Source organism: Cyanistes caeruleus, chromosome 1 (assembly GCF_971803275.1).
Source record: "Cyanistes caeruleus chromosome 1, bCyaCae1.hap1.1, whole genome shotgun sequence".
NCBI classification, from domain to species: domain Eukaryota; kingdom Metazoa; phylum Chordata; class Aves; order Passeriformes; family Paridae; genus Cyanistes; species Cyanistes caeruleus.
Genome location: NC_141701.1, coordinates 123,945,231 through 123,967,543, shown reverse-complemented (window position 1 = coordinate 123,967,543; position 22,313 = coordinate 123,945,231). Strand labels below are relative to the sequence as shown.

At 37.3% G+C, this 22,313-nt stretch overlaps 1 protein-coding gene across 1 annotated transcript in view; it reads right to left on the bottom strand.

Annotated features, from left to right (window-relative positions):
* Positions 1 to 22,313, bottom strand: part of AGMO (alkylglycerol monooxygenase) — a 184,873-nt gene that overhangs the window by 156,728 nt on the left and 5,832 nt on the right. Inside the window, exons 2-3 of the mRNA XM_023920588.2 lie at positions 21,300 to 21,430; positions 8,008 to 8,159 (exon numbers count right to left, since the gene is read on the bottom strand). Coding sequence (XP_023776356.2) covers positions 8,008 to 8,159; positions 21,300 to 21,430 — 283 coding nt within the window. The remainder of the gene's footprint in view (positions 1 to 8,007; positions 8,160 to 21,299; positions 21,431 to 22,313) is intronic.

Sequence of the window (22,313 nt, the reverse complement as noted above, 5' to 3'; positions counted from 1 at the left end):
TATACAGATACAGTGCTAAAACTATACAGACTGATGGGGCAATAATGACCAGGCAATTTTTACTAGCACAAGAGAAGAAAAACACTTCTTGTAACAGAGAAAGCACAAGCACCTCAATGGGCTGTTTTAACAATGCCTTTCATTCCTCTAGGCCTCTGCTTCTACTTTAAAACTGTGACAAAAAATAGTTACCACTGCTGGTTGTTTGATGAATTATATGGAGTGTGCTTTTACACAAAATCTAATTCCTTACAATCAGAGTTTCACATCACAGATTAAAAACAGTTGTATTTGCTACCTTTTACTGCTGATCAGCCGATCTACTGATTTCAACACGTTGGTAAAACACAGAGGTGACACAATCCTCTAGAAAGACAGTGTGTGGAGCTGTCAAATGCCAACTAAGATGGCATTTCTAAAATCACCACAGTTGGTTTTGGTTTAAAATGAACCTAGATTAAGTGGGGTTTTTGCAATTTCTTCAGGAAATAGACATTAACCTTTAGCTGAAGTAAGTAAAATTACTTGAAATTAAGTCAAGGGAAACAGATACATATATTCACAGGTGTGTTTTCACTTACACAGGAAATACAAGTTTCTAACATAAGATTCATATTCAAAGTTTAAGACAAAAAAAAAAAAAAAGAAAAAGGTAGAGAACATAGACATAGCTGGACTTCTTTCCTTGAATGAGTAGTTGAACTACCAAACATACATTTCTCTCTCTTCCAGTTATGAAGTCACCTGATTGAACATGGTTCTATAACATTTAGGAAACCAAACAGTATGCACAAGAACTATTTGAAGCTTTTTTCAGGTAAAACTTCAGTAAGATATTCAAACTATTGCAGAAGTACTGGAAGTTACCAGAAGAACTAGCTTCTTCTCTTCCACACTCACTAACTACAAAGATATTAACTTTAAAACTTGGATAATTCACATTTTAGTTTATGTTCTATAACACTTTAAAAAATACAAGTGTTATGCACCATTTAATTGGTTTTCAGCAACATACTTGAAAAAGTATGTCAAATGAACAGTTTCCCTGCCCAGTGAATTGGATGCTTTCATACTCCAACCTCCACTCACATGAAAGGGATTCTTTTTTTCTGTGTTTAAAATTTGAACACAGCCTAGAGGGCAGCAATAGCCAAGGATACAAATGTGTGAAGACAGCTAAGTTTTTGAATGGCCAACCCATGCTAATTTATAACAAACTTTCTTCTCCCACTTCACCACAGTTTCTATTGTTTTACTGAAAAAAGCATGTTGCAAACTTGCTTTTGTACAAGCAGATCTAGAGCTTTTTCCCTAATCTGTGAACTCAGGAAAAACCCAGGCACTGCAGGTAGGAAAAAAGATGAAATTCTACACTCTGGACACTCATACCTCTAAGTAATGCATATCTATATAGTCTCTAGAATGCAAATGTATTGTGTAAATCCTCAAAGCAGAAAAATATGTAATATTTAAAAATATTATTAACCTTGTGCTGGCCACTTTTCCAACCATAAAATGACAAACAAGGAAAATGGAGGAATACTTTCTTTTTCATTTTGTACTGGGGAGCTTGCCAGGTCTTTTCATGGTGGGAACTTGAGAGAAGATGAATAGTGCTGCGAGGAAATGGAATAACCACCTGAATTTTGGCATAAAAATGGTGTCATAATATTGTCAGCTCATGCTTTCATTACCATGTATTTCATTATATTTAAAAGATACATTGTCTCTGGAATCAGAAAAATAAAAAATAAAAATTATTGCTTTTGTATAAATACCAAGGTTTAATTCCTAACAGTCAATCCTGTCTCCTCCCTCATCCTGAGGGAAAAAAACAACCTATCACCAGATATTTACAGAAATCTACAAGAATCATGGCAAGTGTAGTGTAGTACCCAGACTGTGCAGTTGAACTCCTCACCTACAGCAACAAGCCATGTCCTCCCCTTCACTACACTGCATTCTCACTCCAGACCACATCCTACAGCAGACAGAAGGAGCCAAAAATCCACAGCCAATCACTTTGTCTGACATCCAACCTATTGGCAGATTTGTTACTACCATTATTCTCAATTATCTCTGATGTTTAAAATACTTAGAAAATCCATTCACCCGTGAATGTCTTTAGGATAGTCAGAAAGTAAAATTAAGCAAAAACTCTCTAGTGGATTCCCTCTTATTTCCATCTTCTGAGCACTTCGGGTTACAGAGAATTTTCAGAAAGTCATTTATTACATCACCATGTGTAAAGTAAAATAGGAAGAGACTTTAGCTATCTGCATATGCCACAATAAAATTAACAGACTAAATGAGTCAACCTCACCTTGTATCAGGACATTATTCTTGCCAGTATACAAGAAGTCAGCCTTTCAAACAACAGGAACTTGTTATGAACAATAATAACCTGAAACAATACAAGCGAGCTCCTATAATTTTATGGGATATAAAAGACATTCCATATCAGGAAGCCTCATTGCGGCTGATGTAGTTTTCAGGTGAACTTTCTCAACAAGATGTACATTTTAATATGAAAAGGAATGTCAATATCTTGATTTGCTAAGATTGACTTTGGTCTTCTACAAATTCAGTGTCCACTTAAAAAAATTAAAAGACACATAGTAGAAGAGTCTTCTTGCAAAAACGTAAGAGAGTAAAAGTAGTCTTCTTGCAAAAACGTAAGAGAATGGTAAAAGACAAGTTACAAAAACAAGCATATAGAAATAACAAATGATGTAGTTTATTTACAAGCAACTTGAATGGCAATGAATGAGCCATAATCACCTGAACTATGTATTTATTTTCAATGAATGTTGTATTGCCTGCAGGTATTAGAATAGAATCAATCAGAAGATGGAATAGAAAATATGACAACCAGCTATTGCTTTTCCTATTTTTGTGAGGCTAGTAAGGGCAGCATTTTAATATCCTGCAAGCCTGTTTAAAAAATAAAAAACAACTGACAGAACAGCAAAAAAAGTTTTCTGTACAATTCACAAGAGAATATTTTTCTCCTAATGATTGTGTATCAATTCCCTCTGCAATCAACAAAAGCTGTGACAAGAAAAAGAGCAGAACCTCATCCAGTCACTTGACAGTTCCCAACATTGTCTATCTTTTACTGTGATGAAATTAAATTTGTTTCATTTTGAATGATCAATGTGGTACTGAATTTCCAGTCAGGTAAACAATGACATTTTCCCACACAAAAAAATAAGCCTAAAAAATACCACCACCCAACCCTCTCCCCCCACCTTGGCATGTAAAAAAGCATTGCAATTTGCTATATTTCTAGGGGAATACAGATTTTCCTGAAAAGCAAACCTTTTAACAAAAGTCAGACATCATATTATTATAATAAATTTCCCATAAATCCAAAACCCTTTAAAAAATTACTTCCATATAATAATCAATTGTTAATATAAAATCTACATAGCAAGTCCCTGCTAATATACTGAGTTCAGATAAGTAAATTATAAAATGCAGACTTCAAAGGCAGGACTGGATCAGACAGATAAAGACAGTACAATCATATGGTTTCAATACACCCTCCAAAAATTATCAGCAAATATAGATGGTGAAGAGACTTTGAGCCTTTGAGTTGTGTTTTCCTCAAAAAAGGTTAAACACACCTCCTCATGCAACAACACAGTATTGCACTGGTATCCAGTAACACATTAGGATTATTATTACTAAACAATACATATATAATTATCAGAAAGAATAGGACTGAGCTTTACTGTTGCACATTCCAGTAATTTTAATGGCATCAATCTTGAGACACTACCTGTGCCAATTTGTCCACTCTGGCTCTTTATAAAACAGAGTTACCTGCCTGTGCACTACTAACTCAGAAAACTGTCTGCTCTCTCTCAAGTCTCCACTTAATGCCATAGATCCTCAGCTAGCACATCTGGCTTATGTCCTGCTGCATGGCTAAGTTGACCCTTATGACTACTGAGTTGAATTGTTAAGAAAGAAATGCAACAGAACCTTGTTTTTTTTAACATGTTTTTTTTCAGTGATCTTATGCACACCATCTCCATGCATGATATTTTTTTCAGGACTGAGTGGGCTGTGGGTGTAGGAAAGAGCAGCCAGAAACTTCTGAACTCAGTTCTGCTGCTTAAGGAACTGTAACAAAAGATGCTCACTGGGAGAAGAGGCAGAAGCAATGTCATGGCTGAGAGAAACACCCTTTTCAAAGAAGTTCTTTAAAACAAGGGTTGAAAAGTTCACAAACTTCCAATTACTTCAAGTCTTATAAAGAAAAATTTCTCAACATCCTCAGCTGAGACATTTTGCCACAGTCTGAGGCACGGTCTTTTGAAGGACAATGCTGACATGAGTTTTCTAGGTTAGGGTTCCTTTCTTTGTCCTCTGACCTTTCAGAAGCTGGCCTTAGCCAAAAGGTCAGTCTTGTGGGGTGGGAGAATCCTAGAGGCTTGGAATCTATTGCTCTACAATACACCTGGTGTAGAAGGCTCACTTCTCATCCACTACAAATAAATTCAGAATTATTAAGAGACACACCATTAACTCAAAATTTTATGTAGCAGCTGGGGAATCTGCTGAGGATATACTCATCAGTTAAGGTCTATTTTATGACCTCAGATGTAACTCAAACCATCAGCTCATATTGGCTCGGCCTTTCGCTGACAGGGACCATGTCACGTATCCCGCAGGGCGGCTGGAAGCCACCAGCGGACAATGGGGCAAGCGGCTGACACCGGCCACCGGGGCCCAGGCAGAACAATGCAGCTGCTGCGGAGGTTGGCCCTGCTGAAGGAAACTCGCTTCTCCCAGGTTGTCTGAGGGGAGGGACACTGAAGCAATGGAAATTCCCCAGCAGTTAAAGGAGAACAAAAGAAGAGGTGTTGGAAGCTGCTGTTAAGAAGACACAGCTTCTTCCAGAGCCTGACAGAGGAGATTCCCCCAGCTGACAGAAACACGCTCTGTTCTGCAGGATGTGATCTCCCAGGAAGTGTAAATTAAAAACTACTGCCTTAGAGAGCGCCAGAGCCTTACAACTCCCCACTGTTCCCCACTGGAGCACAGGGTTGAGCACACAGCTGTTGCCGGGGGCCTGCTCAGGCCAGGGGTGGCCCTGGGTCTGGCAGAGCCCCCCACACCAGAGCTGGTCACCAGACACTCACAGCAGGGACCTGGGCTCTGCACCCGCACCCAGTGGTTTTGCATGGATCTGGATTTATCTAGATTTCCCCTGTGATTAAAAGGTGTGGCTGCTGAAGAAATCAGTTTACAGAGCCTCCAAATTCCTTACTGCCATTGTTATTTGTCTGCAACAGGAGTATCTGGGAGGCCAGGGCGCGGGGAAGGTGTGCTGGGGCTCAGTGCTGCTCAGGGACCACCAAATTCCCTTACTAGCAGGACCAACTCTACAAGGTCTCTGCACCTGGAGAGGAAACTTGAGGAGTAATCCATATATGCTAGATTAAAATACCTGGTAAAAATCCTCCAAACCCACACATATCCTTCCCTAAAAAAAAAAATTTAAAATAGAACCTGTGATTTTACAGCATACTTTTTTTAGTAGTACAGTCATAACGGGTGTTTTTACTGAAACAAAGGGAAAAGTTACATTGATTTATAAATTCATTAAAATGCCACGAAAAAGAGCAGTGTCTAAGTAGACCCGTTGATTGCCATGGCTTTTGGGTCAGACCCAGAAGAATGCTGGAGTAAGTGGTGAAACATTTTATTTTCTAACCTTTCAGTGGCTATTGCAAACAATGGAAAATACAAGTACATACTTAGAATAACTCTATCCTTTGCAAAATGAGATCACACCTAAAAATACTTCCTTTTGTTGCTGTATAACTTCAGTTTAGGATAATAGCTATTACATGCATATAGTGAAGAGGAAAAAATATCTCCTCAGATGCTGGGTAAAAATTTTATATTGCAAAGTAGGGCTTCTACAGAAGAAACTTTAAAATCTGTAGTGATTCAAGATAATTTCTGAAATGGCAGAATGAAAAATCTAGTTATTCATGAACAACATGAAATAAGGTAGTAAAAATGCCAGGGGATTGAGTTACCAAATTATTGCTTGCAGCCGAGAAAAGCTACATCATGATGATAATTCCTAGTATCAAAATTATACCAAGTTCTAAGAAACAACTCAAAAATGTATATGAATTCTAGTTTTTCAGTTTGAAACAATTAGGGCTAGCCCACACAGCTTGAACTTCCTGGGATATACATGTGCTATTAATTTTTAATTTTGCTGTAGGATCCAAGCCTGAATCACCAGGCCCTGTCACTTTCTAGTGCAGAGGTGTGTTTTGTCTGCTTGTACAAGCAACTTTTCCAGTGTCCTTTCTTCTGAATTTGCAAAGATATTTTTCACGACACTTTAAAACTATCTCCTTGAATTTCCTCAGCAACTTCCAATGCAGCTGACTTTCGCAGCTGTGTTGCCTTGCTACGGATTTCGTCATTGTTTGACGAGAGAAGAGTGTTGGTTAAACTAAAATCTCCAGTTAGAGTGATTTTCTACAATGTTTCATCAGTTCCCTGTTAAGTAGCACAGATCTAACAGCAAACAATATTTCTGTAACCTGAAGAAGAGTAAATTAATATTTATTGAATAGCTCATCACTGACCTTCTTAAGAGAAGAACAGCATTTTCCTACAGTTTCTTCAACTCCATTACATATAGAATTGGTTTGCATTTTATTTTTAAAACACCAATTGAGATTAGCTCCAAAGTATTCCATCAAAAACAAAAACAGAAAAGAGTAAATGCAAAGTTGCTGCAGGAACAGAAATATATCCATTGCTTTAGAGAATGCAGAGATGGCTCTGTTCCCTTCTCTGCCAGTGAGAATTTTACCAATGACTCCAGAGAAAGCACAGCCAAGCTAGTGATTTTCTAACACTTGAAGGCAATTATTTTTATTTTAAAACACAGGAATAGCCTCCTGCTCTGGTGCAGTTCTCAGCCTGAGGCTGTAGCCCTGCCAGCACTGTTAATGTCATTGTTTGTGAAGTGTATTCCCAGTCTCTGCACACCCACGCAGGGCTCCCGGCTCCCGGCCGTGATGTCCCCCTCGACACATTGTTCCAGCTCCCCCTGCTTCCTCACCTCCCGCCCTGTCCCCCCACCATTGTTATCCCTTTACACCCACCCTGCATTGTTCTCACACCCGCCTGCCATCCCCACCTGGGAGGGACCTTTCCTCTCTCCCACTCCTTGCCCCAGTTCAGGCTCCTTTCTTACCTACTTCCATATATTGCACTGACCTACTGGAAGCAAAACATTCTCCCTTTCTTAAAGCACATTACATAAAGTATCATTACTACATCCCACAGCTTCTGTGAGCTGTGGGCACTCAGCTTTGAAAAGCCCAGTCCAAAGCCTCTTAGAGAACAAAAAGATTTTTATTTCATTGCTACAGATTTTAGGTCAGGCTCAGAGCTAGGATTGATAGAAAGTGTTACTGCATTTTCAGATAGGGTATAAAAGGCTTGAGCTAGTATTTGTTTTCACTAGAGAACAGAAATATGTAATGAGACAGACATGTATGTACCGAAATGGCTGACATGATTTACACAGGCTCCATTATTTTGGCCACCTTGCTTTTTACTGCTCTCTAGTTTTTACATCCACCAGATTCTTTTGAAACAGTTATCTGTACTTTGCTGTATTTTCATACAGGTATATAGGGATATTGAACCCAAAAATTTATTTACTTACTATTTTTTTCCTTACTTTTTTTTTATACTTCACTATCTCTGTTGAACTGCTTCAAAATGATACTCCTTCCTTTCACAAAATCATGTTTTACTGTATTGTGCACTGACTGTTTTCCATGCTTAAAATTTGTCTTTCCTAACCCTTGGAAAGAAGAGCAGCTATATATCCTTAGAGCAGATTAAGTATAGATTAAGTAGATTAGGTACAGAAACAAAAAATAATACCTTGTTTTATTAATAGATAACTAATTTTGTACGTTCAGACACAAAAATCTTATTAAGTCTTACCATGGCTCATGCGATGAAAGCAGTAGTATGCAAAGTCCACTCCCAGAAGCGTCAAATACCATGTCCATGGTGAGTCCCAGGGCAGTTCAAAGAGTCTGTAGTTATTCCATACGTATATGTAACTAATTAACTCAATACTTCTGAATAAAACACTGAAATAGAGATCCAGAAATTTTTATCAGTAATTCTGTCAGTTTTAATTTCAGAACCTTTTATATGGTTATAATTTACCAGCTGGAAGTCTTTTTACAACACATAAAACCAGTCTCCAGGTTCTTCAACCTCTGTCAAGTAATACTACTATTCACTTCAGTGGAACCCTTGCTTAGTGTCTGAGGTTTCTAAAACTCACTCACCACCTCCTTGTGGCATTAAGTACGCTCAAAGGCTGAAGCACTCCTGTGCTCTGCAGGTATTACAGTGTTCCTGTTTTCCCAAATCTGGAAGAAACCCTTACTTTCTAACTAGCAAGTCAGAAGTGACTGAAGTGTAGCAGCAATTATGCCAAAACACTAATGTATTACATTAAAATACCTTGACTGCTTCCATTACAAGAAAAAAATGTGGAAGGGGACAGGACTTCTTGGAGTCGTGAAATGTTTCCTCTGCTCAGCATCTCGCTTCACTTTAAAAGAGGATAAATGCAGCAGGAGGAGACAACGATCAGTGCCTTTGAAAAGAAGGCAGAGAGAAATGGCAAGATTCTAAGAAAGGGAAATAAAAAATCATGAATTTGCAAAGGCAAGGAAACCCACCAGACAGCAGCTCTTATTGCTGCTGAGTTCCTGGACTACAGGGACAGAGTAGCTGGCCTTGGCCTTACACACGCTCAGCACTGAGACCAGGAGAAGGAGAAGAAAGTAGCTTTGGAATGGGCAGACCAAACCTTGTAGTAATGCTCCACAGCTACTCAGATTAATACAAATTTGGGTTGCCAGTCACACCCTCCTTTTAGCACCCTACCACCTCATTTCATCAATTGAAGCCCTGAGCTACCTCCAAACAAATTTGATTTTGCAGGGTGAGTTTTTGTACAAATCAGGAAGCATTAAACCCAGATATGAATGGTGAGAGGTTGTAGGCACTGGGATGGCCCAGGTGACAACTGGTTTAAGTAGATGCAAAATGGTGCCACAGATGCAGATGAACATATATGCAAACTGGAAATTTAGTAGAAGAAACTAGTAGAAGAAACGAGTCCACAGCAGGATTTATAGCAGATTCCTCACACCTTCTACTATTTCTACTACTACTACTACTCTCTTTGTTGTGTTGCTGAATATGTAGTGAAACAGTGGTGAACTGAATTGCATCAGCCTCTGAAAAGCAGCAAACAGAAAAAAAAGACAAGTAGGGGAAAGATACTAATAGAAAAGTCACAAATATCCTTTTTTTATATATCAGTGGGTGAAATTCACCTCAATTTAGGGCCTAAGAGTAAGAAATAAGATAATCACACACAAAATGTAGTTCTCAGATGTTATGCTGCTATTTTTTGGAGGGAGGTGGAAGAATTATCAGCAACACCTTTGTACAAAGTCCTGCAAGACTTTAAAAACTTATTTCATCTTCAACTATATTCATAGTTGAAGAAAGACTTCTGGGATAAAAATTCAGGGAGCTTCCAAAGAACACTGCAGATAGCACAACTGTAGACACTGCCTAAACAGAAGCGGTTAACAAAATGCACAGAAGTGTTACAGCCATGCAAAATCTCAGCCAAAGGACATACCAACATCTCTGCTTCCCTTTAGTTTCATCTAGAACTTCACTTAACATTGATATCAGCTGAAAGATTCTCTGCATCTCTGTCCACATCTGCTCATTCTTGCCTCACTACCACTTCTCAGAGATATTTCTTTCAATATGCTCTTTTTTTGCCTATTTTTTTTTTTTCAGCTAGATTTGATATAGTTGACAGCATGGCCAGAAAAATACTAGAATCTAGAAAACTGAAAAAGGATATATACTCCTTCCCCTTTAAAGACTTTTTTCACACATCTGGAAAACATCCCTGAAAACAGTCTGGCCATGCCCTGTCCTTTTGGGCAGCTGCACTGAAAAAGAAGGGAAGCTCAGCAAACATGGTTGTTTCAGCTTGCAAGCCATCCCCCGTGCTATAGCTGAACTCCATCTTTTTGCAAAGACATCCATTCAGAGCTTTTATACTCCTGGCATTAGCATCTCTTCCCATATATGTTTTGAGTAAACCTAGAAGAAAACACCTTGAGTTTCTGTGGTGCCAGTTTCACTATTAATGTAGGAAAAGTAATCTGAAAAAACCTACCTCCCAATAAGAGCCTGCAAGCATAATAGTATCACATCCACCATTTTATCCTGAGAGCTGAAGCACTGCAAGTAGTTGTTGCTCAGGAAGAAAAGAACTAATATTTTTTCCACAGCTAGGTACACATCTTACCTACAACTCATTCCCAGCTTTACTATAATCATGCCAGCTTTTCTCTCAAATACAACCAAGACACAACAAACCCCATGAAATTTCATTTCATTTTAGCAACTTTACCATGAAGAATTTCTCTTGACTAGAAAGGACAGGTGTCTCTACCACTTCAAAAACAACTTGGCTGTGCCTGAAGGTGGACCATACACAGCTGGAACATGTTTAATTTTCATAAGAGCTGTGTTCTATAAATATTTTTAAAGAAGATTATATGTGTCCAAGCAGATTTTTGCAATTCACCTCATGAGGAATCTGTAAAGTTCAGCATAAATTCTCAATACATTTTGCAACAGGTCAGAAGGGAGCTGATACTATTCAAACACAAAGAAATGGGCATTTCTTAACATCTTTTCAATGACCAGGAAATTTAAAACACCTCTTGCAACACAGAGTATCAGTTATTATTAGGTACTGTTTTCTTACTTTATTCTTCTGCTTTTATTAACATATAATGCCTTTGCAGTACATCCAAAGATGTGTGACCTGGAACATTTCCTCCATTTTTGATCAGCTTTCAGTATTTCACCCTCGAGTCCTTTTTTTTTTTTCCACAGGCAAAGGCCAAGGTGTAAACCTTGAGCTAACCCTGAAACACATTTTTTATATATTCAATTTGCTGTACATTCTTTCCTTCATGCTTGAATCACAGCTCTACAGCACATAACATTTACTGATTACTGTAATTAATTTAGAGTAATCCATCAAATTACTAGACAGTACTGGAGAAAGAAGAGTTGCTTAATAAGTATTTTTTCTAAATTTACAGTGTGATAGGAAAGACCAGAGCCTACATTCAACTGCAATTCAAAAGTTCACTTGGAGTTTTAAAGGTTTGTATTCCCCCTTTTTCTACTCCTCAAGTTCCTTTTTCACTTCTTGAAAATATAAAGGAACTTAAGAAAACTTTTTCCTCATTTAAATGTTGTAACCATAAATGTGACAGAAGTGGATAGGTAAGGCCTTTGTCATCTAGTCCAACCCTCTGCACAAAGAGTAATAAATCCTAAAAGAGACAGACAGTATAGAAAACTTTATTATATACATTACATAGATTTATCTTCTTGGATTTTGAACATTGCTGCTGAAAATTTTCTTATTATGTGCAAAGCACACTTAGGCAACTGTTATGATCTTCAGAGTTCTTGTCTCCTTGTTTCTAATGTTTGATCATACGTACTTTAATTAATGGCAATAATATTTGTTTTTAATAAACCATTTCCCCCTTCACCTTCCACTGGGTCAGATTATCACTTCCTCTAATTAAAAAAGTCCAAGAAGGAAATTCTGGAAGATGAACTCTTCATGTGGAAATGAAGATCTACTTATCCTAGATCCCTATGGGATAATGAAGGAGGAAAACAGTGGAAGAAATTCAACTGGAAGAAAAGGCATCTGCCATTTCAAAGAATACAAGGTCCTGTTTTGCTTCCTCCAGCCACAGAGCCTGCAATCACTTCTTTAGGAAATTTCTTACATGGTGCCCAGGACAGTCACCAAAACTGAAAAGGGTCAGAGACTGGAGCTGTTGTCTCTTTTCCAAGCACGGAGGAATATCTGTGTACCAGAAGTGAAAAGCCCAAGGAAACTGCCTCAGCTCTCACCACTACTGCAGTCACCACCTCACATCACACTGGGAACTGACCTGGTGCCCTTGAGCTAAAAACACAACCCTACAGCTGGACCTACAAAAGCTCTGCTCTCAAGGGCTGTAACAGACTTGCATCTTTGGAGGTCAGGCACAGAGGGAAGCATGTTAAGACACCCTGGTCACAAGGTTATATTATCATTAAAAATAGTGAGATATTACTAATACAGTTTCCCTGGGTTAAATAAATTCCGTTTTCCTAGCCTGATTCAAACTATAAAATGTAAAGTTTCAAAACGCTGAACAAAGGCAGTTTCTCAATAATTTTAAATTATTCAGACCATTTATGTAACAGCAGGATACATGAATAATTAAATGCTCTGTAAGGTTTTATTTCAGAATGGAAATCATAAGGATTTCCATTTCCAAGGATACTCATAGAGCTTTCTTTTCCAGATGAAAAACTGTCTCCAGCCACAATTGAAATAAACATTTTGATAACACGATTTCAGTAAAGAGAAGAAGGGGGAAGGAGGTAGAGAAGCCTTGAGAAAAGATCCATTTGTAAAAAACAAAGCAAATCTGCTGCAACTGAAATCCCCTTTTATTTCCTGTACAGGTGCCAGGTCTTGAACAGACACCCAATTTATTACCTTGTCAGCTGACTTATTAGGGTTGACACAAATCGAGCTGAAATATGCCTGACACACTGCAGTCAAGGTTTTTTTCACGCTTTAGCACAAAGCCAAACTTTCCACAAGGTGGAGGGAAAAGGGAGAGGGAGCTGTGGGAGTTCTATTCCCTGTTTTCTATCATCAAGATGAATATGATCTCCTCTCCCATTCTTAATATGCAAAACCAGTCATGAAATAACCCAAGGCTAAAAAATAATTCACCAAAATGATACAGCTGGGAAATTATTATCAGGCTTTGGAAAACCCTTGATTACAGGAAATAGCACCTACATTTTGAGAAAATGTTCCCACCAGACACAAAAGCTGAATCAAAGCCTCTCCTCTTCCTCAGTATGGCTTTCTTCTCCAGCATTTCAGCCTAAACAATACAAACCTCCAGTTTTCCTCAAGGACAAAAGAATATATCAAATTCAAAATTAAGTAAAAGGGAGGTGACTCAGGTATCCCTACTAGTTGTATTGTACACAGCATTGCACAGTGTTTTGCCTGACAGAGCTGCTCTTTTATTCACCAAACCTATTCCTGTTCACCTTTTATCCTCTAATTTATGACAGTAATATTAATTTACAGTAGTGGGTGTAATAAAACGTGAAACAACAGGTGTTGGAAGAAAAATAGCAACAGTGTCACGCTTTCTTATTATAAGGTTCCAGTCTCACTACATTATTCAAGTCACTTGTTTATCTTTGCTCATAAACAAATAAATTTTTAATCGTATCAGTTAAAAATACAACAGAGATATTTTCATGAGAAGTTCCTTTACCTTCATTGGTGTAATCGACAGTAGTAACTCATCATGCCCTGAAGCTATGCAAGGTCTTCAGATACTTTTAATTACACAGTATCTTTAAAGACTAAAAAGCCTAGTTTAAAACCTTCATTACCACTAAGCTTCTGGCATTGTAGCTTATTCCTCTTCTTTTATGAGAAGGGAAGTTGTATTTCCTTTTATACCTATTTATACCTGCCCAGCAGTAAATTCTATTCCAGTATCTTCCAGATACACCAGACTGGAATATTGTATAATGTCATCTCCTGCAAGGCAATGAGCCTGATTTTTCAGTATTTGTACAAATATCACCACATGAGTTTAATATAAATGCTTGACTAGGACCTTTTTCCAATTGAGGGTCTGATTTTGATCTGTCCTACTTGGTTGTTCCACTGAAATGAGCAAATTTGCATTATAGTTTAAGATAAGTTGGGAACAAGCCTATAATATTGTCAAAGGTCACATATAAACAAGTAATGAGAAAAGGATATTCCATTCAATTCAAATTGTTCTAGATAGATTCAGAAAAACCAAAGGAAATAACAAGAGATCCTATGGTCTATAAAAATACAGTGAAATAGCTTCAGTGGAACATCATGGCACATTAAATGATGAAATAAGGAACAATATTTACATGATAATTTATATTGAACTCCTTTGGTCATACTCCTCTTTTAAAAGATAGTTTGTTTTTGTTCATGATACACAGTGGTGAAAGTCTATTCTTTTCAGATCTGTAAAACTGCTTTACAGAATCACTGAGATATATTTTTCCCCAGTTTTCCTTACTTCTTAAGTGTTGACCCAAGAAACTAGATTGACCAGCTCTAAAAATGCTACCCCTGTGCTCCATCTAGTGGAGTCCTGATTTAAGATCAATTCATTGTTTAGCAGAGATGTCCTTCAGTCAGAAGGGTACTCTATACAGAAGCAATTTCTTAGAGTTTTTTTTAAAAGTGTGTGAAAAATGACACAATTTAGATTAAACAAAATGCAAAAACATTAAATAAAAAATCTTCACAACTTTTAATGGATTTGAGAAATCACTATATTTTGTGAGCTACAGAGACTACTGAATTTAATACTGTATTTTCATTAAGGGTAAATTCAGTTCACAGTATGTATCTTCACAGAAAAACACAAGTATATTTGAAAATGTACCCTGACAGCTTCTCTTTGCTTCTAAAGATATGGCAGGTATAAATTAAGACATTAATTGACATTAAGAATGGGCAATCACCAAGCCACTTACTGGCCCCACAGTACAGAAAAAGACCATGATACAATACTAAGGATGTAGAAAAATATGCACTCTGTGTAAGAGGTTACAACCTAAAAGCATAATTGGATCCCTAACAGGTTTGTGTGAAATACAGCAATCTGTAAAACATTATGTTAGATAGGGACTACCAGTTGTTTCACTCAATTAGGTTGAGAATATCCAAGCTCTCCCAAATCCTTCCTTGTAATGCAAGGTAGCCTGTGTGTCATTTCACTAGAAAATCCAGAGATTCAAATTCTGTCTCAGGTCTTTCCTTAGTCATCACTGAAAAGTAGCACCATCCCACTGGTATTCCTGTGTTCTGCCAACAGCTATGCCCACATGTGCTCTCTAGCCTGCTTCAAACAAATGGAATCAGAGTACCAAAATTCTACAGCTGAAACCTCTGAAGATAAGGCCGCTGATATGACTGGGAAGGGTTCAGATAGTAAAAAGGGATTAGGGGAAGGAGAATGAGAGAGCAGGCAGGAGAGAGCATCTTTACTGGGCACAGCTGGATTTGGGTTTACTGGAGGACACAGCACAATTTACACCAAAATTATAAAACTGCACTGAAGTGATACAGTAAGGACATAGGAAAATTAATCCACACAGTAGTAACTAATTTACTTAGTCCCAATTCGTTCACCAATGCAAACCAGAGAAACAAAACAAACAAATAAACTAATTAGATTCAACAAAAAACATTCAGGTAAGACAGTTACTGCCATGAGTTTAATTGAACTGATATTGAAAATTCCCTTCCAGTGTCAGGCTTGCCTGCTGAAAATCCTATCAGATCCTGCTGCACAGCACTACCCACTTACTGAAATTGTTTATCTTACTCTGACTGCCTTACCTACAGAAGATTAGTGAGTTAATTCAAAACCTGTTTCTTTGACAGAGCTGTGAGGGCTGTGACCTTTGGCAAAATGTGGGAACAATCAACAGTGTATATGGGAGAGTGAAGCCAGGAGGGTGCTTTTGTGAAATATCTAACTACCTAGTGCTACTTGAAGAGCAGGAAGAATAGGTGGGTGAGTAGATTCTGTCTCTTCAGGTCTGTTACTTATTAAAAATTCTATTTTTTGGACATATCTATTGATAGTGCCTTAAACTGCCATAACTAGCTGCTGCAGGCATGACTGCAGGTTCTGTAGAGATGGAACCTAAAGCCTGACAGCTCTTGGCTGCCCCTTTTCCATTCCCAGACAATTTGTTTGTCTCTCTGCCTGAAGCAAATACCTTTTTGCTCACACAGTGAATCAAAGTAAGTCCACTTTGGATCAGATGAGCACCTGAACCAACACAAGAGAAAGAGGAGACTACGTAAGTGAGTACAAGAAAGACAGAAGTACAGTAGCCAGAAGTTCAGTTGGTTTAAGGGTATGGCATGGAACATCAGCTCCACTTCCCATTAAACCAGGTTAAGTGACTACCTTTCCAGTTTGGCCCCATCTGCTCATCACTGCCCTAGGTGTGGTGGTTACCAGCCCAGAGACCTGCCACCATAATTGCATGCATAGCTGCTCCCTGACCTGGCTCTGTCAAAATGAATGCAGCTGAGCTTAAACACCTCTTTTATAGTTCTTGGGGGGGCTTTTGTTTCTGCTTTTAGCAAGATCACTTTGTCAGGACCAGGTTAGGGAGCAATTAAATGTGCAGTTATGTTGGCAGATCTGAGGGGGCAGCTGGACCAGAAGCAACACATCTGACCATGCTCTAAACAAACATCTGCCCAAAGCCTTAATCAAACAGATGTGGATAAAAAATGTACCTAATAAGTCTTGAAGTGAAAATATAATTTATGAGAAACTGCATGTATCAAATTTTCTTTTAAGAAATGCAATCAGTAATTCCTGAGATTATAATTTTCTATAGTCACATAAAATGAAGAGATACTTCAGGAAACCAGCACATACTTCAAATGGTTAACTTAGCAGGCAAATCTTTCTCTTCTGTCAAGATATTCCTAGCTCCACAAGGTTGTGAATTACTCGCATCAGCTTGAAGCAAGTGTATTCTAAAGCAGCTCTGCATTTTGTTCCTTTTAAAAACTGAAAACCTCTGGTTTCAGATTGCAATTTTTTATATGTTTTAGAGCAGATAACTCAGTAATGCTACAAAAGCACTGAATGTTTCTTGTCCGGTAACCCTGGCTGCTCTTTTCCAACCCTATTTCTTCTTCTAGCACAAGATTGTGCACAGACACAATAAGAATTGATGCAGGTTAATGTGATGGGAAGGTGCTGGACCTGCTTCCCAAGCTATTTAACCACAGGGCCACACTAATGCTGATGCTGGTCATAGAGGGGTGAAGGTACAGAGGGAGGAATGAGCAACCAGAAGTATCAGACAATCAAAAGGTGCTCCATTTAGGAGCATTGCTGGTCTAAAATGTACATGAAACTGCCTCTTCAATCTACCTTCTGAAAAAAGACTAATCATCCAGATGATGTAAAAAACTGAATACACTGGTATAAATCAGAAAGAGGATTTATACCCCTTCAATTTAATTATTGATGTGTAAATATCTTAAGATACTTAATAGCATGAACTATTCAAAAAGCATTTACTAGTTACATTCTCATGTTCAACAATTCAGAGAACTCCAACTTCCCTGATTCAAAAATCAAAGTAAATAATGTACACAGACTGTAATATTCTCTTTAGAAATGGAGAAGTTCATTACAGACTTGACTGACCAAACTGTGTCAGACATTATATACATATACACTGTACGACTGTGTTGCAGAACAGAACACTAAAAATTGGCAATTGAGCATGACCATAAAAAAACAAATACTTTCCCAACTAGTTTGAAAACATACCTACCTCAGTTATCCCCCAAACACTTCTTGATTTGATTTATGTTCTGCTGCTTTAAAAGAAGAAATGGGTCAATATGAAATAATGCACATACTTGTAAAATGGATATTCATACCCAAAATAAACTTTCTCTTGGGAGAATATTTTTAAAGCAGCATTTAAAGTCTCTTGGCAATGGTTAGCTAGAAAATTTATTTATTTATTTATAATGAAAGTTCTCAGATTTTTTACCAACATTTAAGATGCTGGGAGTAAACAACACAAGTTTCTCACTTTCTCCCAAACTAATTTTCATTCCATACAACATTTAGTATTTATACATGCACAGGAATGCATAATAGACATTAATGCAGAGAAATTGATATTTAAGAAATGTACGGTCTATTTTACAACAGATGATATGTATGCACAAACCATTCAACTTACTGCAAGCTGTTGAGTCTAATAAGCATGAAAACAAAAACGTTGCCTTTCCTGATTAGACTTTTCTTCTTGCACCTACGTTTTCAACATTTGGCATACAAGTATCAACAATTGATGATTTGCACTTTCTCAACAGAAAGCTGAAGTATGAAACACTAAATAAATAGTCTGCCCTCAAGATACGCAATAGTTCTGTTATACAGACTGTGAAATGGAAAAAATACTTAGAGGCTGAATATGGTTAGTGACTCCTAATTTTTTCATTAAATGTAAAGACCTCTTGCAATGACACATTTGAAGCTTCATTTTAACTAATAGACTGAAGCCACCATTTTAGACCCAACCACAGATTTTTTTAAGGAAGTGGCAAACCATTGCTGCTAGTTGAGAAAATGAAAATTAGTCCCTGGGAGAGGATACAATCAATGGTGTGTTAATCTAACCTTCAGCTGTTAATGATTTGCACTACTATTTCCCCTGATGCTGTGGGTTCTGATGAAATATTGTTTTAGCAGTTTCTGTCAACTTCCCCTACCTTTTTTTTTCCTGAAAGGGAAAGACTGAAGTGAAAGTCTTAGCAACAGATTTTTGCCTGTGCCATTTTTCCCCCTTTTTTTGTCTGACCCAGTTCTTTCACACCATGAAAGCACAAGACAGAAGGGTAAAGTGTTCTGGTTTTCTCAGTTAGAGCCTTTTTAGCCAGTCTGTTATTCACAACTCCTCTTACTTATGAAAGAGGTGTTACACTAAGCAGTCACCATTAGAATTGCAATATTAACACAAGATTAAATAATTTAGGAAGTCTGTATTTTGCCTGCTTCTTTCACATTCAGCCAAAAAGCCGAAAGTGTTACGGGACTCTTCTTTGGAAAGAACTGCTGAGGAGGGTCTGGTATTTCCAGTCATGAGAGCTGCACAAGCAACTTGGAAGAGACTTCTTGTGCTGGTGTAACAACAAATAGGTGTATCTATCTCAGAGATTTGCCTGACCCTGCAAACTTTTGAGTCCTTAAGGATCATTTGGTTCGCTCAGCTGAAACAATCTTGCAAAAGAAAACTGCATAGCCGGCAAGCCAAATTCTGCAGCAAAGGACAGAGTGCCAAAATAATAAAAGTACTCAGCAACTTGCAAAGCTGCATTCCACACACACAACACTAGTTTTCTTAGCAAGTATTTCTTCCAGGAATGAGTATATCTCAAGTGTTTCAGTATTCTCAAAATAAAGCAAACAGGACTTGCAAAACCATTAAAACTTACTTTACATGTATCTCAGGCCCCTTGTTTAACTTAATCAGTTCTGAATATTTCAGATGAATAAAGGTAAATATTCAGCAAGGTAAGCCTGTTAAGTTTAAAAAATCTGAGTTAAGCTGAAGAAGTGATATTTGATCTATTTCAATATTAGCTTTGTGCAGACTGCAGTAATCCATTATCAGGGCTGTGTGTTGCTGCACACAGATCTAATCTGTTGATAAATATTTAATAATTAATAAAACATATTGAAAAGATGAATGTTGCTCCTTCAAGACCATTCTCACAAGTCATTAAAAATGGTTTGAACATAGGTAGTACGCTACCTGTAAAAATAAGTTCACAAAATTCTCAAATAACAGACAACTTTGTTTGAAGACATAACTTTATAGCTGAGTATTTCTCATATTGAAAGCTCATGCCTCTCATTTTCAGATATTTGAAGAGTTTTGGAGCATGTCTTTAAAAGATTTCATCAGGGATATTTACTACAGATGATTAACATAATCAATCACAAATTGTCTTTGTACCTAATGGAGCTTGTCAAAGATTGTATTGATTAGAAAGTTTAAAAAAATCAACCAAATGGCAAATAATCAATAGATTACAAAGAGGGTAATTTACGATTTCACACAATGAGTTCTACTAGCCAGAAGGGATAATTTTTTGTTGTTGTTGCTATACTCTTTTAACGTACTCGATCAAGAACCTGGATTGAAAGAAAAGATTTCTAGTAAAATTTGCAGTGACATAAACCAGGAACCTCTAGGTAACAAAGACAACTTTTCATGGATGCAGGCTACTTCAGGAGGACCAAATGTATAATCCATGTATTTCTTTGTGACCAAATATAAGAACATATTGCCTATGAATGAGGAATGTAAGCCACAGAATCCAAAAAAGTATTCAGGGATGAAAGATGGCTCAAAGGATCTGGGATATATAAAGGGAGGAACAACAAGTAGAAATAGAGAACAAATGACTTCATTATTTGGCACTGATGTAGTAATTTTTGAAATATGGAGTGCACTTGAGACATCAACACTAAGAAGGCTGAAAAACTGCAGAAGATTCTGAAAAAGAACTGGGGGAATAATTGAAAAACTTGCAAATACACCATATAGTCAAACTCAAACTTTTCTTCTTATAATGAAGAGATTAAATGCAATTTAATGATCATCTGAAAATTCATACATGGGGAATAGAAACGTAATCCCATTCAAAAAGAAAAGGTGCAATAAAATCTATCATGTAGAAGCTCATATCATGCAAAGGCATATCTAAAACATGGTATTACTTACAAGTAACTAAAGTTTCTGGAAAACACTTAGAGGAATTTATATAACAAATTTGCTGGATTTTTTTTCACTGGGATCCACAGTTAATCCACAGTGGCTATTTATTTAAAGTAACTGCTCACCAAACTAATTCTGGTAAATCTTATGGCCCTTACATTGAAGCATAAATTAATTATATGATCATGTTTGCAACAATTCTCTCAGGAATTAAAATCCTTTGAAGTCAAACATAAGATTACAACTGTGTTCAAAGAACTTTGGATCACATGCATATTCTATTGATCTGGTTACATGCACACTGTTTCATTTTTAAAGGCTAACAAAAGTAACAGATTTGATTTGCTGGATTTGTTATCTTCTTTCTGTATTATAATGAAAGAAAACCCAGAATCTAAAACTAGTCTAACATAAGCTAAAGTCGAGTTAGGTGAAGTCCCAGAAACAGAAAAAGATGACAGAAAGGTCCAATGCAGATTAATATAACAGATGATAAATTGGTAGTGTGGAGCTGGACAACACCCTGTAAGAATCATATTTAGCCTTGAAGATTAGAAAGATTTTATACACGTCACTAAAATTTAATTGCAAAAAGAAAGGTCCAGATGCCTTTTTTAATCATTCTGGATTAGCAATAACGACTTCAGTACATAATTATATTTTCTTCCTTCTTAGTTATTAAAACCCAAACCATCTCAAGATTGTATTCATATACTCACTCTGGTAGTCGGGACAGGATGCCTAAAGAAAGAGAACTTATGCCATCATTGATCCGACCTGGCAGTTTACGCTTCTGAATCCAGCTGACAGCAAACTCCAGCCCAATAAAAGTAATGAAGAATGGAATACTCTAAAAATAGTTTAAAAAAAAAAAAAAAGTCACAACAAAATAAAATTAGATACACTTTTCCCAACAGCATTTTATGCAGTGAGATGATTTTCAGATTGGCTGGCACTTTAGGAGCTACTCCACGACTCCTGTAATAAAGCTCCACATGGACCTTAAAAATCAGAAAAACCAAGGCTACCGTTTAATCCACAACACCAGCATAAATCTATTGCAGTAACCTCCTCCCACAGTGTTTTCTTTTGTGTATTCTGCAATTAACTCAAACATCAGAACAAAACACAAGAACATCAGAACAAAATTCTTTCCAAACATATATTCCTCATATTTAAGTAAATCATTGAGAGCACCAATATTTGTGGACTCCTCCAACCACAAAGTAGAACAGAATCTTTTGGTTTGGATTTGATATTGTATGAAGTTTTTTGAGTGTTTTCAGCCACTGAATTTGGCATCCAACATTATTATCTGAAAGATACAGTAAAGTGAGTTTTTCTACTTGGCATTTCTATTGCCATACTTTTCACTGCAGACAACAACAGCTCTTCTGTATGTGCTTTCATCAGTTAACTCAGTAATTATGCAGCCATTTCCAGTTTGGGCCATACACCATGTTCTCCTCCCAGACCAAGTGACAATGATACAATGTTCTCCTTTTTCTCTGGCATTGTACTGACTGCAAAATAGTTTTCTGCCTTTCTGCAGAAAAGTATAATGATGAGCAAAACTGAAACATTTCTCACTCACAACACTGCTTTAGTTTAGGATTCAATTCTCAGTCCATCTTCTATCCCAGATCAATTGGCAAGCTGAAAATGCACAGCAACAGCACCCATTAGTTAAAGGTGTGGCTATAACTGGTGGTAGGACAGGTAACATTTTAGTG